We start from the raw sequence: 16,851 nt of genomic DNA, 5'->3' as shown, positions 1-16,851 counted from the left end.
TAGCGGGGTGCTGGCTTCCCAGGCAAGTTGAGCTCCTGGAATGGAGCACATACCCAAGGAGGACTGATCAGAAAACAAGGACCAGCAAGTCACCAGCTCTTTAACAAGGTTCTGCGTGGATCCCTTTGACAAATACTTTGCTTCGAAATTAATAATTTAGTAAAACATTGTTGAGGGATCGTACTGGCTTCCTCAGGACCTAGAGGAGATGGTGGCTGTAACCAAAGGTCCAAGCGTAAGTGTGTTCCTCAGCCGATAAGATTTACTCACAGCTGCTGCCGCTGTAAACCTACCAAGAGCAGAGCCAGTGGTTTCAATCAACAACAAAGACAGCAGCACACACCTGGCACCACCCTGTGCCAGCATGCCTCATAACACAGGCAGTGTGCAGATAGAACATTAAAGACCGACTCCCATAAAGCCCACGTGGCCACAGCAGCCTCTGAAGAAAATGGGAAGTCAATTACAGACATGCTGTTATTTACAAAGTTAAAAAAAGAAGGATGACAGCTTTGGCACAGGCTGCGAATCCTCCCTGCCCCCGGTCATCCTTGGCACCCGCTCACTGCCTCATCTCCCACATCACTTCGCATACCTGGCTGATGTGTACTGCGGACACTTGGGCAGAACACACAGAGGAGTGGCTTGGAGAGTTGGGTAAGGACTTGCAGGGGCCTATGGACAGCTGCTGCTTCTTCCTCGTGGCAACAATCTTCTGGGCAACTAGTAGACACAGAGACAGGAGACACTGATGTGAGGCCACAGGTCGCCCACATATTAAGGGAACACCAAAGACCTCTGGTGATCCCTGGATCCTGCCGTTTCCTTTGGACGCCTGACTACTAGGAGAAATATGACATTTCCCAGGACTTCTGAATCTCATCTCCCAGCTGATCATAGCCCGCAAACAAGCCCTGGCCAACTGAACCAGAGCACAAGCAAACCCTAGCCAATCAGGCCAGAGCACAAGCAAGCCCTAGCCAATCAGGCCAGAGCACAAGCAAGCCCTAGCCAGTCAGGCCAGAGCACAAGCAAGCCCTAGCCAGTCAGGCCAGAGCACAAGCAAGCCCTAGCCAATCAGGCCAGAGCACAAGCAAGCCCTGGCCAACTGAACCAGAGCACAAGCAAACCCTGGCCAATGGGACAAGAATAGGAAGCTCATTTGGCTATCAGGACCTGTCCTCAGGTGAGAGATGCTCTTTGTCCCTTTCTTTGTCTTTTTGCTTGTTCTCTTGGAAATGTACAGATGCGACTCTGGTGCCAGCAGTCACCAGGCCATTAGGTGACTTGGGAACTGAAACCACACCAGTGAGATAGGATTCAAAACAGACCAGTCCTAACCCCTGGGAGGGCCTCAGCCTGCCAGCTTGGACCACCTCAAGGTAGCAACGTGTAGCAAGAGGTACACAGCCACTGTGAATTATCCTAATCAAATAACTGTTTCCAATTATTTGATGTAAGAGTAATCCCAAAGAAAAAAAACTGAACAGAATCCTTTTGGAAGCTTCTTGAAAAAAATGACTTGTAACAGATTTGTAGAATTAAATACTCAAATAAGAGTAATTTTATCAAGGACCCTTCCTTCTGTTTTCATTCTAACATACTACCACATACACCGGAAGTTTATCTTAGTCGATACAAATATAAATTCAACCAGCCATAACTTCTCTCAGCAGACAGGCTTGCTGATAAGGCAGACTGAATTTAACTGCAAGGAGAATCAATGACCATAAGAACCATTCTTGTACCAATAGGTGCCGTTGCAGAGGAGTAGCTGCAGTGGGTACCGTGTGGGGACACGTCTTTGGGAGGGGGTGGGGGGAGGGGCAGGCCTGGAATTAAGCCAGAGTTTCCTGGTCCTTGTCCCTCACACACTGATGCTCCTTCTGAGGCACTCTGTCCCTCTAGGACCCATGGTTACAAGAACCAGGCCACTCGGTGTTCACAGACAATTTCACTTTCAAATGAACACAACTTTAAGCAGAAGCTGGTGTGTCCACAGCTCATGCTTCTGTGCAAATGGATGGTAGTGTTAGATGTGGAAATGCAATCTATAAAAAATGGTTCCCAGAGACGAAGCAGCCGCTGTTTCATCAGTCACGGCCCACCTCCAAAAGGCTTCTCATCACCCTGAAAGGATGGTATCAATTAATTTATCTTCCCGCCACGTATTGATCATAACCTTCATCAGCTAATCATGTTTAAATTACAGAGGAATTTCGTGGCACTCCGTCATTTCAAAGCCATTGGTGTATTGATCAGGGACCGTTGAAAATGTGTATTAGACTATCTTAAGAAAAATCATTACGTGCACTCAAAAAGAAAACCTAAGGTCAGTGTCCAAGAGCTGAAAAATAAGTGTCACAGGGAGGTTCTGAAACTTCAAACCCCAAATTAACCCCAAATCCTAGTTGCCCAGGTGCTGTGGTCTGGATGTAAAATGCCCCTTTGGGCTCGTATGTTGGAAACTTGATACCCGACTGGTGCCACTGTTCAGGGAGTTCTTGAAGAGTTAGAAGGTGGAGCCCTGGTGAAGGATGTGTATTTTTTAGCCTGGTGCTACTTCCTGTCCTGTCTTTCTAGGGATGAAATGTGATCAGCCGGCTTCCTGGCTGCCAGTCCATCTTCGCGCTCCTGCTGGTATGCTCTCCCCACCATGATGGGGCCTATCCCCTCTGAACTGTCAGTCAAGAGAAACCCCCTTGCCCCAGTTGTTCTTGTCACAGCAACAGAAAAGTAACTAATGCGCCAGGAAACTAAGCATTTGTCAAAGGAGGCTCAGATAATCAATGTTAGGTCTTACTCCCAGCCTGCGTTCCCACCAACCTGGACCCAAAACGACTTAACCATGGCCCCTAGAGGAAAGGCACCAAACATCTCAACTGCGCACTCTGGGCACCTGCTATGAAGGTCTTGTGTAAGGGAAGGTTTAGGAAACTGAGTCAAGCATGTTATGGAAACTCACATCGTGTGACACTTTGAGTGTGAATCCCTGCCATCCTTCATGGAAGGCACCGGCAACTATTTAAGGATAAAGGGCACGGCTCAGAGCAAAGCCGCAATGGGCGGCACAGAGCGTGGCTGCACACTAAGTAAAAGCCCTGGGCCCATGGCGACTGCTCCTCAAACTTCATCACCAGGACACAGACCCATAGCATCTAACAGTCAGCAGCATTTACTTTTTACTACATTTTATTTTGTGTTTGAGCCATTTCCTCTTTATTATTCTTCAGACCTTCTAACTTACACCAATAAAGGAAAGAAAATGATATTTTCAATTTTTTGTTCCACGATGTTGTGAGTAATTTGTTAAGATAAAACATAAGAATAGGGCGCATCTACTTAACGACAGACAAGAGGATTCTGGGTAAGGATGAGTCAAATGAGAAAGGGGGAAGATGAAGAAGGCTGTCCGGTGTTGTAAGACACCATGGCACCTTTTCTGTCTAAGGGAAAATGGATATTAACTTCCTGATAATAGCCACATACTCGCTGATGGCTGCTGCTACTTCAGCTGCGCTGTGTTCAAGGAAGAAACAGCGCCACACCTGGCGACTCAGTTAAAGACTTTCCTAAGTGTCACTAGGTGACTGAAAAGTGCAGAGACAACTCCGCTCAGGAAGGAGCCACGTGTACGATTACAGGACCATGTCCACCACTGTGGGACTGTGTGGGAACCTAGGCAGAGCTGAACTTGACAGTGACAGCTTAGTCCCTCCCCAAACACAAGTCTACAGCATGGGCCACAGGGACAAAGGCTGGGCCTGCCACCGTGAAACCGTAATTATTGCTGATACTTGGAATAAAGTGCTGGTAGGGTTACAGTCAGATATAACCCCAGATTCTGCTGGCTGGGTGATCTAAATGCTAGAAGCTTGGCCATTCGACAAATACTTACACCAGTAGTACACACACGGAAACGCCTCGCTTTATGTGTTATGTATCAAACACACAAAAACCCAAGCCCCAAATGATCTGGGTTTTTTTTGTTTGTTTGTTTGTTTTGTTTTTACTGTTTTTTTTTTTTATTCTCCATGCTTGGTGGGGTTCTATACCCCTAAGGGCTGTGCTCCATCTAAATGTGTCATCTAGGACAAGATGACCACTGCCCTTTACCACAGAGTCCCACCAATTTCTCTCTTCTCCTTCTTGGGTGTGGGGGGCTTGGGGTTCTTTAAAGCTGCTTCCGCTACAATGTAGCTTTCTGTCTGGACTTGAACAGGGGTCAAGAGCTTTCTTTTTGGACTTGAATGGGGGTGGGGGACAACAGAAAGCCCTCCCTTTGGCTAGCCGTTTGTTTGTACCTGTGGATTTAATCTCAAAGCTCACAATGGTCAAGCTCAGTCAGAGGAGCAAGTCAGAAAGGTGCCACCTTAAACAGGGGTGGGCTAGTACCTGGCGGTGTGACAAAATTCTCCTCCAAGTTGGAACGTCTCCATCCTAATCTGGGTTAATGTAATCTTTAAACTAAAACATATATTCATATACATAACTTCATTCTCCAACTAGAAAAAGTTACAGATCCTAACAACAAAAACCAACATGAATTTACTTGCTTCTCCCAAAACTGAACATTTTCTACTGAACAAGGAAGCGCTGGAAACTGGCAGTGACTGGATCTGCTCACCCCGTCACACACGGCTTTTTCTCCTCCCATGACGCTGCTGGCTCATCCACACAACCATGAGTCTCCTTGGTCCTGCCAGGAGAGTGAGCCTCTGCTCACAGCCCTGTGACCATGCACATAGAGGCACTTGTCATTGCTGGCTGAAGGCTGGGCATAGTGGAAGACCTATGACCTCACTCCATCCGGCAGATAAAGAGGACTCAGTTGAAGACGCACTGGTCTCACAAAACCTGAAAGACTGAGGCAGGAGGAAAACTACTAATTCTAGGCCAGCCTAGACCACATGTGGGACTGTGAAAGGCAGCCTGCCTGGTTCCTGGTTGAGCTAAGGCTAGACACCTCAGTAACCCTGAAGGGAAGTAGGCCTTTCACCTGTTCCCAGGTACCAGGCCCCTGTCACTAGCCGCAGTCCTCCACAGAATTGTGGCCTTCAGTCACATGAGAGCAACACCTCAAGCCCCTCCATAGGTAGGGGATGTGGCTACAGGCCACACAGGCTCAAAGTAGATCTCCATTTTAATGAGGTATCTAAAGGCCTGGAGGCTTAGCCAATGAACTTTCCTTCCCAGACACTTCTCCCTGCAAAAGGTATTTAACCTCTTTAAATAAAATTTAAAAGGTATTTAATCTACAGAGCTGCCATCTAATCTCCCATAGAAGGCCTCTCTGCACTCCTAGCCAAGGCTGCCATAGTCGAGCTCCCCCCACCCTCAGGCTAGATCTAGCCCTCGGGCCCCCACTCCATTCTCAGCTCTTCCGAGGCTCCCAGCAGCACCCAGGTGTCCGAGGGCCTGAGAACCAGACAGTCCCAGCCTCCTTGCTCCAGCTGTCCCAAGCATGCCCAGCAACAGCATAGGGTAAGCGTGGTCAAACCTCCCTCATCCTGCTTCCATGAGTGGCCAAGCCCTGTGGTGGAGCAGACACGGGAACCATAACCCTACAACTACACATAGACTCGATCTCAAACAAGCCAACTACAATCCCAAATATAACAAATGAATTTAAAAAAACAAAACAAAGAGGAGGACAGCAGCTCAGACCATGCCTGAAGGTTTCAGGCAGGACTTCCAGCCCAACCTACACTGACTCAGGAGAGGACCTGGAGAACCCCCTGCTCTCCAGCTTTCTCTCTAAGGTACTCCCATAACTGGCTGTGGTGGTTTCAGTGAGGTACTCACCCCATAGTCTTGGGCATCTGACACCTTAGTTGCCAGGTGCTGGCGCTGTGTGGGGGAGAGCTTAGAAGGTAAGCGTGGCCTAACACACCTCCAAGGCCGACTCAGAGTTGACGAGGGTCATGCTGCTTTCTCTCTCTCTCTCTGTGTTTTGCTTGAGGTTCAAGATGAGCGTGAGTGCCCAGCTTCCGACTCTAGCCACCAGGCCTGCTACTTCTTGCTGCTACTTGTCATGACAGTCACATATCCCTCTGGAACTGTAAGCCCAAATAAACTGTCTTCTATGACTAACACAGTGACATAAACAAAAGCAGCTTGTTGCCACGACAACGGTGTATGGACCAAGCAGAGGTATGGGCTCCTCTTTCCAGCAGCCTCCTTCAGGCCTATGTCCTTGTCTGAGGCTACCCCCACCCACAACTTCTGACCCTTGTACCTCAGGAGCTGATCTGTCTCAGTGACCTTGTGTGGTGCCTACGGCCTCTGGAAGCTGCCTGAAAGTCAGAGTCCATGTTCCCATGAGCCCTGGGAGTTTCTGGTGTAGCTGACTACTCCAGGGACTGTCCATTCCATTCTTTTCTAGGCTTCCAAAACACACTAGGGCTTTGGCCTCACCCCTCTGCCTGGAACTTCTCAATTCCTTTGTTGGCTTCTCACAAGGTACTCCCAGGGCTCTGATCCTCAGGCCTCTCCAAGCTCCAGATTCTCTCTTGGGGAGGCATCTAGACATTCGTACTTTAGTAACTATTCTCGATGCTGACAGCTCTCTGTTGAAACTGTCCCAAGGCCTTCCTGTGCTCTAAAACTACAAGACCACGGCCAGCCCGATGTCTGACTTTACAGTGCTGCAAGCCACACATCCTCTTTCTGCTGCAGTCCCAGGCTCCTGTGCAGCGCACAGGGGCAGAGCAGACACACAAAACCAGTGTCCGACCACCAGAGAAGCTCCCAAACCACCTCCACTGTCAATACCCCGACCAAGCCCTCACCCACCCATGGCTGATTAGAGACAGAGTCTAAAGGACGCCTAACTATAGCCTGAGGCCCTGGCTGCAGGGTCATCTTCTCCAAGGCAATCTGACTGTAACATTGTAATTATGACATTCTCACTAGATATTAAATGCTTCTGGCTACACAAACCTCATGTGGGTTTCTTCTCCAAGGCAATCTGACTGTAACATTGTAATTATGACATTCTCACTAGATATTAAATGCTTCTGGCTACACAAACCTCATGTGGGTTAAGGGTGGTTTCTGCACTCCCGAGGTAGTCCTACCTTAGCACAAATGTGAAAGTCTTGCTACCTCTTCCAGAATACCCACAGATCTCAGATAAATTCCCACAAGGTTCTAGAGTAGCAAGTCTCAACATGTGGGTCGCCAACGCTCTATCTCCAAAAATATTTACATTATGATTCATAGCAGCAGCAAAATTATGGTTATGAAGTAGCCATAGTAGATGAAAATTAGTTTATAGTTGGGGCTCAACACAACATGAGGAGCTGAATTAAAGGGTCGCATCCACTAGGAAGGCTGAGAACCCCCACCCTAGAGGGAGAGATGGCAAGTGAGGAGTGGGAAGAACAGGACCTAGGAGCTGAGAACAGCACACAGCCCTGCCATTATGGTTTACAGAGTGGAGTACATAAGACGCATCATTAGACAAGTGTAAGGGGGTGTGTGTGTGAAAGGGGGTTGCTACAGGAAAAACAGCAGTATGCTGCTAGCCTAGAATTGGAAGGTCCATTTTCAGGGTACTGTTTTAGAAAATTAAGTATACTAATATTTACCTAAAATAATAAAACAGTATTTTTAATGTTTGTAACAGATGCGCCAACAAAGGCTAACAGGCACATGACGGACATGAATCATACTGTACAGTGAGTACCTGAGACAGTCTTGCGCTGCAGACCAGGCTGGCATCTCAGCAATCCTCCTGTCTACACCTCCCAACTTCTGGGGTTACAAGCACACCAATCCACCTTGCCCCCAAAATATTTTAAAAGCTTAGTCACTTTGAGTAGTAATCATTGTATGACTTGTGCATCTCTCTTCTAAGTCAACCCCAAAACAATACCTATCACACCTTCACCACAAGGCCCTGATGGAGAGCCATGAGGGGATCACCTGGGGAACCCCCATAAATAACAAAAACTGACTGCAGACTGTAAATCTTCCAGGGACAAATAGAAGATCCACTAATGTCTCCACTTTAAATTACAGGATTATGATCATTAAACTAGCTTATTAATTAAGGAGAAATTAATTGCCAAGTTACCCATATAGCTTGGAATGTGTGACTTAGGAATGAAAAAAAGAAAAAAAAAACTAAAGTGGAATATTTCTCACCACAAAAACGGCAAAGTCAATACATGTTGGAGGAAGTGTGTTCCGTTCTGCTGTGATCCAATGTATCCAACAGCCGTTTATACAGTACATAAGCACTGTACGTATAGAACTACATAAAACTATTTATATAGTTTTGAGTAAAGAGAAGGCTATGCCAGAAAGAAAAGAAGAAAAATGGAGCAAGGCTGGGGTACAGCTTGGTTGGAAGAGGGCAATAAGTTCTAGATCCCCCCTCCTCCCACGCATGGCATAAGCTGGTCAAGAGGGTACACACCTGTCATCCTGGCACTGGGAAGAGGAGGCCAGGGTATCTTTCCCTGCTACATGTCGAGTTGAAGGCCAGCCTGTTCTGCATGAAACACTGCTTTAAAACCAAACCAAGAACAAAACTGAGACTAGAAAAGAAGAAGGGTGGGAGAATGGAGAAGCAGAGAACGAACGGCGAGGCAGTGAAGGCTCCCGGAGCTGAGAATCCACAAGGTAGCTAAAGGCAGTTCCCAAGGTGGGAGACAGTAGTCTGCTACCTGAACACCTTGTTGGGATCCAGTCAAACTATGAGGTCATCTAAACTGCTCTGGAGGCACTGGGCTCCAGAGATTGGCTGGCTGGCATTTTGATTAGACACTGCCATGTTGTCAGTCCACCCTTCCGGTTGGGTAATGATCACTGGCTATGCAGCAAAGCTACCAAAGACTCTTGTTAAAGGGGGGGGGGGTGTCACAGCTCCGTGACACTGTCACTACCCCTAACAGTTTCTTTAACAGCATGGGATCCTTCTGTGGGTATGTGACTCTGCAAGGGACATCGCATTACCCTAAGCTAGAACAGGCTTCAAGCCCCAGCTTGTCACCATGCAAACCATGTCCATTCCTTCCAACTGTCCTGCTTGGCCACCAGCCCTTCTCATTCACAAACACTATTTGGCCCAATAGCATCCATGTTCCCTAGAAACCTATCTCTAAACCCTTAGAATAGTTCTTCAGTTAGAACAAATACTGAAGAAGAAGGTGACTTTTCCTACGATTGAACACGGAATACTGAGCAGGCCTTGTGGACCTCCGGGCCTCTTTTTGAAACCTTGCCAGTGAAAGCCCAGTGAGAGGCTCTGAACAGAGAGCCCCAGCTGTGGTCCCCAGGCCACCGAGTCAAGAGAGGATGGATCAGTGGCCATGGTGAATGGAAACTCTGTGGTGACTTGCCTTCCTCCTGAGACCAAAATGTCTACATATGTCTGCCTGTATCCATCTATCCATCTGTCAATACACACATCTCAATAAATTAGTGTGTTCATGTGTATTAAACAAGTAGGTTTGGCTTTCTTGATTTTTAATGCTGGAGATCCAGATTCTTAAAACACGCTAGGTTAAGTACTCTATTGCTGGGCTAGCCTCCAGTCCCCACGACATCTCTATTACTCTCTTTAAAATAAAAAGTCCTCTAATCTAAGACATGTTTAAAAAGCCACACTGTAATTTCTTCTGGTAAGGCCTTTTGCGTTTTTCCTGAAGTAATGTAGTCTGAATTCTTAATCCGAGATTCAGTTCTTGTCTGTATTCTTTTTATCTCGTTGTATTAAAACAAATTTATCTTCATTTATGTCGCAATTACCTATTAGGGTTGTTAATTTGCTGGAAATGAAGCTATTGTTTAATTGCTCCTATTAATCGGGGATTTAAATGCCTACTGTAATAAACAGTTACCTTCAGGACGGAGCAAAGTCAAGGCTGGGGACATTAATTTCAGAATTTTAGAACGAGGGGAGATTTCTGTATCCAGGACCCCTGGATTTCCTGTTCACAGAAATGTGGAAGAATACTGAATATGCACAGGAGAGACTCAACTAGACAAGACGGTCTGTCTGCTCCTCTTACACGTGTAACAGACTGTCATATAAAATCACTGATTATGACAAAGGACAGGAAAGCACGATGCGGGGAACACACCCATTCCCCCACCCCTTCATGTTGCCACAGCACACAGCTTCTTACATTTTATCTCAATGTAGGTAACCAAACACGGGCGTGTGTCATCCTAAGCACTGTACCAGCTGGGAAGGTACTGTGGACACCCCACCAGGGTGCTGGCCTAAGAGGGACAACAGAAACATTCACTGTGCTGAAAATGGGCCTCGCCACACTCCGCCTGGGGACTGGGGACTGGGGACTGGGGACTGGGGACTGGGGACTGGGGACTGGGGACTAGCTGGTTCTGCCTCAGCCAGGATGGATGTGGCGCTTCACTGGGCAGAGCTCTGTACAACACACTTCTCCCAACACTTGCCAGAAGAGCACGCTTGCCAAACCAAATAGACTCATGGGTGTCCTTCAGGGACATCCAGGCCCTAGTCTGCACCCTGGGCGGACAGTGAGGTCTGCACAGTCAAGGTTTGCACTAAGATGCCGGTGGGTCCTCCAGCTGTACCCCAGTTGTCTTTCCCAACATCGCAACTGACATCTGCACCTTTTCTCACACAACCACCACCGCCATCCACCACACCCCTGAATTACTGCAAATCTTAACTGGTTTTGTCAGGACTCTTCTCTAACCCTGGATTTTCAATCTCCCATGCCTTCTGCTTTCCTTAGCTTCCTCAGCTCAGCGAACCTTAGCTTTGGTTTGAAAGCTGCACTTCTATCATACTGAAGAGCAGGGCCCGAATGATGCTCTTCCATGGGCTTTCACTGGTCTAAACTCAAATGTGAGCACAGCCTTTCTAATCCCCCTCACCACACCACACCACACCACACCCCTGTCGAACTGGTGTCAGGACCAGGGTGGAAGACAGGTGATGCCTGCATGACCACAACTCAGCCCCAGTGCCAATCGCCAGGAGGGCCCCCGAGGGGTCCCAGTCATGTTCACAGTCCCACAATGCTTGTGGTGGTGCTACTGTTCCCAGCATGCTCTTGGCTCAGGAATTCTCTTAGTAAGACTGTTGGTTCTAGAATGCATTTAGTTATGCTGCTGGCCCTGAGCACTCTTGACTGTATCCTTGACTGGTGTTCCAGTAGAGGTAATGAAGCTGAGCCCCAGTCCATGGCTAACATACACAGAGCCGGCTGCTTCACTCGGCTGTACTGTATCCCACAAGTCACTAACTGCTTCAGACACTGTATCGCTGAGTTGGCGCACGTACCACTGGATATACTTAGGAGCAGTGGAGACAGCCAGCTCACACTGGCTAGCCACCAGCATGCTAAGCACACTCCTTTGCAGCCCAGGCATCCGATGGAAGAGACCAGATTTCCTGCCTAATTCTTCAGGACTTTGTTTCCTAGAGTAACAGGAAACAGCGCTGAGCATGCCAGCGATGCTGCTTCTCAGCACCTGTCTTGTGAGTCATTTCCTCCTGGCTGCTTGGTGCTAGGGAACCCAAACAGTGCTGCAGAGTAGAACAGGAAGGAATTGTGTGCACAAGGGAAGCATGAGGGTTTAGATGCTACAGAGAAAGCTATGACAAGGAGGAAATGTTTAGGCAGATGATATGTGAGGGAAGCATCAGATCTACAGAGCAAGCTACGGCAAGTGTACGACTCATGGCGAAAGGTTTGGATGCTCTGAAGAGCTGCTGTACACGGCTATCCTGTGTGCCCAATTCTAAGCCAGGACCAGGGAGGAAGCTGATGCTTCTCAAAGTCAGGAGTCACACGACCCAGGCCAGCTCCATTCCCTCTCACTGAAGCCTATGTCCAGAGAACTAGAGCTGGACCTCTGATAAGTCCAGCTTCCTCAAAGATGCTTACTGGAGACAAAACTAATTCATGCTGGGAAAAGCCACCTCAGGGAAGCAGGAAGGCTGACAAGTGTGGAAGCATGTGTCAAGCTCCTTAAGGACTCTAGACGGCTCATGCATGACACAGGAGAGGCAGTCCCCTTACTGGCCTTGCTCCCTTCAGTCACCTTTGGTCTTCTGCACTGAAGACCCTAAGGATAGAAGCTGATCCCAGCTTTGCTCACTGCTGGGCAAGCATTCATTACTATCCAACCTCACTCAAAGCAAGAGCCGACAAAACGAATAGCCCAGCATAGGCCATAATCCCGGCACTCAGGAGGCTGAGGCAGGAGGATCAGGAGTTTAAGGCCAGTATGAGAACTGGCCTCATGGGAACACTGGCCTGACATGAAGACAGACACGCAGAAGCCGGGCTGAAGATCTTTGGGAGAGCGAGCTGCGTGGCTTGGGCACGCTATACTCACTGACATGGGGTTTCAGGGAGTGGAACACACACCCACTCCGATTAGAAAACATGTAACACTTCAAACATCACAATTAAACACTGGGGGGAAGATCTGTTCAGAAGCCTTGGAGATGATTAACCTCCCTTCTCACTTGTCCTAAGTCGGATGCAAATCAGCACCTTCTGAGCCCAGGCAAGTGAATATCCCAATAAATTGGCAATACAATTCGGATGGCAGGCAAGGAGCTAAAAGATAAATGGCTTAAACAAAGAGGGGAAAATGAACCTGTCACTTCTCCTCAACTCAGCAAGCTGTCTCACAGAGAAGCGATGATCCTGGAGCACGGCTGCTTCTGACATCCTGAAGTGGGGGCTCTGGGACTCGCTGGGAATTCCTCATTCTGCAGCCTCCCAGCTCGCCAGCCACAAGGACCAACCTCACAAAAGACCAAACTGGTTACAAAATAACCAACACACCATTATCAGTTGCTTCAAAGAAAGTGAGAAGAGCCAGGCTGCTGGAAGCAGCCGGCTAGAGATCAGAAAGCAGTCAGGACATGGGCGGAGCCAGTAAGGCTCAAACTCAGAGGGGCAGCAACAAGGCAGAGTCTGCAGAGGACCAGGTAAACGTCACAAGCCAAGGCAACAGCTCCAGATTTTAAAGATGGAGATTTTAAACAGATAAAGAAACCAAGGTCAATGGGGTTACGGAGGCAGGCAGAGCCTTAAATAAGGAAGGGCAGGACAGGCGTCCAGCCGTAGATGCCACCTCACAAACCTGGAACTAGTGAGGTTCAGTGCAAGCATCAGCTTTCCCTTGAGTGACCACTGCTGTCCTAGTCAAGGTTACAGTTTAAATCCATCTCCAGTCTGAAGCTATCCATGGCAAATGAAAGCCAAGGTGCTCAGAGCCATCTCCTATGTCCACACCAATCTTCAGAGAGCTTTAAACTGCTGGGAAAAATAGCCAGGGCAGGTGAGTGGCTCAGCAGGTAGAAGCTCTTGCTGCCAAGCCTGGCGACCTGAGTCTGATCCCAAGATGCACTCAGTAGAAGAAGAAAGAGTATCCCATAAGATGTCTGGCCTCGGGCCTCTACATGAGCACATGTGCTGAGGGAACAAGGCCTCTCCTCCAGCTCTGTCAGTCACGAGGCTGTGTCGGAAGGTCCAGGAGAAATGACAGTGACACACAGGTTGAATTATACAATGTATTGTGATGTGATTAGAAAGAAGGATGAGGTGACAGAACGGATTTCCACTCAGTCCCCGTCGTGGCTTTGTGCATTAAGTCACTGCCGCCCCCTCCCCCAGCGCGTGTGAACACGAACACACACACACACACACACACACACACACACACACACACACACACACACACACACGTCAATTATCACTAGCCACCACCACCTAGCACTAGCCCTGCCCTTCCCAATGCCTCATGCAGGGTTGCTAATGGGGCAGGCTTGCCTTTGGAGACACTGTAATCTTCTGGCTGCCTGAATGCAATGAAGTCAAGACTAGCAAGATTGCTCAGTGGGTAAAGACATTTATGACCTTAGTTCAATCTCTGGAATCCACATGGTGGAATCAGAGGATTGACTCACGCAAGCTGTCCTATGAACAAGAGTACATGGTACACACGTACATGTACACACACGCACACATGTATACACACATAGCAATAAAAGTGACCAGGCCTATGATGAGTTTCAAGAGCCTAGTAAAATACATGATGTAAACTTCTACGAAAGCATAAAAACCCTAACAGTTGCTTTAAATGGACTGCAGCTGTCAAAGAGTTAAGTAGATGGTGGACAGAAACTTTCTAACATTTCTCTCCTTTAATGAGAAATTAAGTTTATCAACTGCCATTGTAATTATGCACAGCACCTCAGGTAATTAAAAGGGATCTAAATCTAATTTTATTTACATTTAGAATACCTGAGGTCATCTCTGATCAAGACTTCACCTCGTGACTAATAATACTTCAGTGTTAATTAGAGCTCAGCAGCAAATGCTGATTGATTTTGAATCTGTAATCTGCAGTGACTTAGCAACATCAAGAGAGCCTCAGCCCTTCCTGGAACACAGCAGCTCACACGACTGACTGGCATCGGGTATTTTTAGCTCAGGAAACTCTCAAAAGCACAGATGCTATACTGTGTGCTTCTCCCTGAGAGAAAAATTCTCATATTAAATATAAATTACTCTGTTTTAGATCAGGATGGATATGGTGGTATAAACACAGTAACTGCGGTATTGAATTGTCCCTAAAATGTTTATAGTACAAGTTTGTCTACTGCAATAAACATGCATTTCTGCCCACCTGGACCTGACGAGGGAAATGTGTTGCTATGTCTACTTTATTGCATACCTATGCACCCGTCCTTCACCCCACCCCACCCCACCCCCTTGCCATCTCCCTCTTTCCATTGTATGACATATTTCAAGCCTTGTGCAGCCTTCAGTTCACCCCCTTAACACTTCATCAGCAGTCATAAACCAAAGGTTATGAAGGGGTCTGGAGAGATGGCTCAGAGGTTAAGAGCACTGACTGCTCTTCCCAAGGTCCTGAGTTCAATTCCCAGCAACCACATGGTGGCTCACAACCATCTGTGATGGGATCTGATGCCCTCTTCTGAAGAGAATAACAGCGTACTCACATGCATAAAATAATTTTAAAAAGGTTATGAAGACTCAGACAAAAAGGCAACCCATCTCTTCTCAAACTACGGTCCTTCTACTTGACAGTCTTGCTTTAATACACCCTAAGAAAATATTCTTTATCAAAAAGTAAAAACTACCGTTCTTGGTGACATCCAGGCTAGAGTTCTCAGGGAAATAAGGCACCTTAAAAGTCTGTGGTAGAGGCTAGGCCTAAAGACTTTCAGGCCAGATCGTCATGCTCTAACAAACACAGGTACACATGCAAGAACCTATACTCCAAAAAACAAAAACAAAAAACCACCATCTCCTAGTTTAAAATATTAAAAGCAAAAAATAAACAGAGACAATTTGCTGACTGGGTGGAGAGCTGACATCATGTGATGTCTACATTACTTCCCAACACAAGTGTGTGTGCATACACACGCACACACACACACACACACACACACACACACACGCACAAAGAAACAAACACTCAGGTACATACATGAGTGTACACACACACACACACACACGCGCACACACACACACACACACACACACACACACACACACACTTACTTCAGCACATCTCTAGGTTGGCCTTAATGCTGAACACAGAAAGTCAGCAGGGCCAGGCTGAGATTCTATACCATTTAGGGGTGTCCCAGAGAAGAGAGGACTTTTAGGAGGTGACTCAAAGAAGACAGGTTTTCCTTTTGGGGTTGGAGTCCTTCACTATTTGGCTGAATATCAAAATGAATATCAAAAACCATGCCTGTAGGTGAGACGTGCTCAGTGAAAGACAAGTCACAACCGGGAAATTTAAAGTGACGATGGACCACGCTGCTGAGACAAGCTTAGACCTTGGGCATCCAGGAGAAGCTCACGAAGACAAGATGACAAAGGCACTATGTGGCTTTCTTTCTAAATCAGATTTCTCTTTCCAAGCAGAAAGTGCACAGGGGAAGGAGTCTAAACACGCAGAGCAGCCTACGCGTGTCCCCCTTCAAATACACAGAAATACCCATGCAGCCACGCTCTGAGCCACGGTCCACTGCAGCAAGGGGCCACCCTGTTCCTGCCACTTCTCTGGAGTCTGTGCTTTCAACGACGAAATCCAGTCAACACAGCAAAAGAGCCTATGACCCAAAGAGTGACCAGCAGCATGAGGCTCAGCGGAAGGGAGCCACAGAAGGACTGGCAGACATTTCTTTAGGCCTCCTTGATCCATAAAAGTACGTCAGATCCCCTTATGGACCTAAGACATCCCGCTGGGAGAGGAGGTGGCTTATTCCCCCAAAGCAAATTGATAGGGAGATGAAAATTGCTCTTCCGGTATTTCTAACTTGCTTGTATTGGCCGTGTAGTGGTGAGAGCCTTACCCTCTCCAGGCCACAGAAGCAATGAAGTCTCTAGATGCCTAAGACAAAGCCAACTGGAGAGGAGCCCGGATCCAGTGAAACTAGGCCTTCCTCTGGGGGCACAGCTGAAGATCCAATAAAGGCACAGGTCTTCCTGTGTGCCTGCCTGAGCATCTAACTGTCATAACATCTATAATTCAGCATAGAAAAGGCACCGTAGAGCATTCATTATCAATCTCACAAAACATATAAGGCTCCCCTGCACCTCAATCATTTGCTAACAGTTACAATAAGATTGTATTAAAAATTTAAACTGCCCTACTTAAGCAATTTACCTTCAAACGTCCATTTCCAGGGAACGAGTCCGAGGGACATGAATGTCGAACCCTTGTTCAGATTTATTGCGCTGGAGAATATTTCTCCAGATAACGCTTTGAAGAGTGAAGTCTAATGACTTTAGTTTTATTACTTTTTAAGCACTTAATGGGAAAATTTAGACATTTTCACAAGAC

At 47.4% G+C, this 16,851-nt stretch overlaps 1 protein-coding gene and 1 long non-coding RNA gene across 27 annotated transcripts in view; one reads left to right on the top strand and one right to left on the bottom strand.

Annotated features, from left to right (window-relative positions):
• Window positions 1–16,851, bottom strand: part of Agap1 (ArfGAP with GTPase domain, ankyrin repeat and PH domain 1) — a 435,489-nt gene that overhangs the window by 228,053 nt on the left and 190,585 nt on the right. For all 24 annotated transcript variants that reach the window (XM_063267308.1, NM_001401593.1, NM_001108230.2 and 21 more), the window contains one exon: window positions 596–723. In XM_063267308.1, the coding sequence (XP_063123378.1) occupies window positions 596–723 (128 nt within the window). The remainder of the gene's footprint in view (window positions 1–595; window positions 724–16,851) is intronic.
• Window positions 712–14,674, top strand: LOC120094807 (uncharacterized). Of its 3 annotated transcripts, XR_005489504.2 has the most exons (3): window positions 719–6,153; window positions 7,631–7,682; window positions 14,266–14,674. It is a non-coding gene; the product is annotated as an uncharacterized LOC120094807 (long non-coding RNA). The 3 variants fall into 3 exon arrangements; XR_010055059.1 differs by having other exon boundaries at window positions 712–6,462; window positions 6,589–14,674; XR_010055060.1 differs by having other exon boundaries at window positions 715–6,462; window positions 7,631–14,674.

This window comes from Rattus norvegicus, chromosome 9 (assembly GCF_036323735.1).
Source record: "Rattus norvegicus strain BN/NHsdMcwi chromosome 9, GRCr8, whole genome shotgun sequence".
NCBI classification, from domain to species: domain Eukaryota; kingdom Metazoa; phylum Chordata; class Mammalia; order Rodentia; family Muridae; genus Rattus; species Rattus norvegicus.
This window is presented reverse-complemented; position numbering and strand designations above follow the sequence as displayed.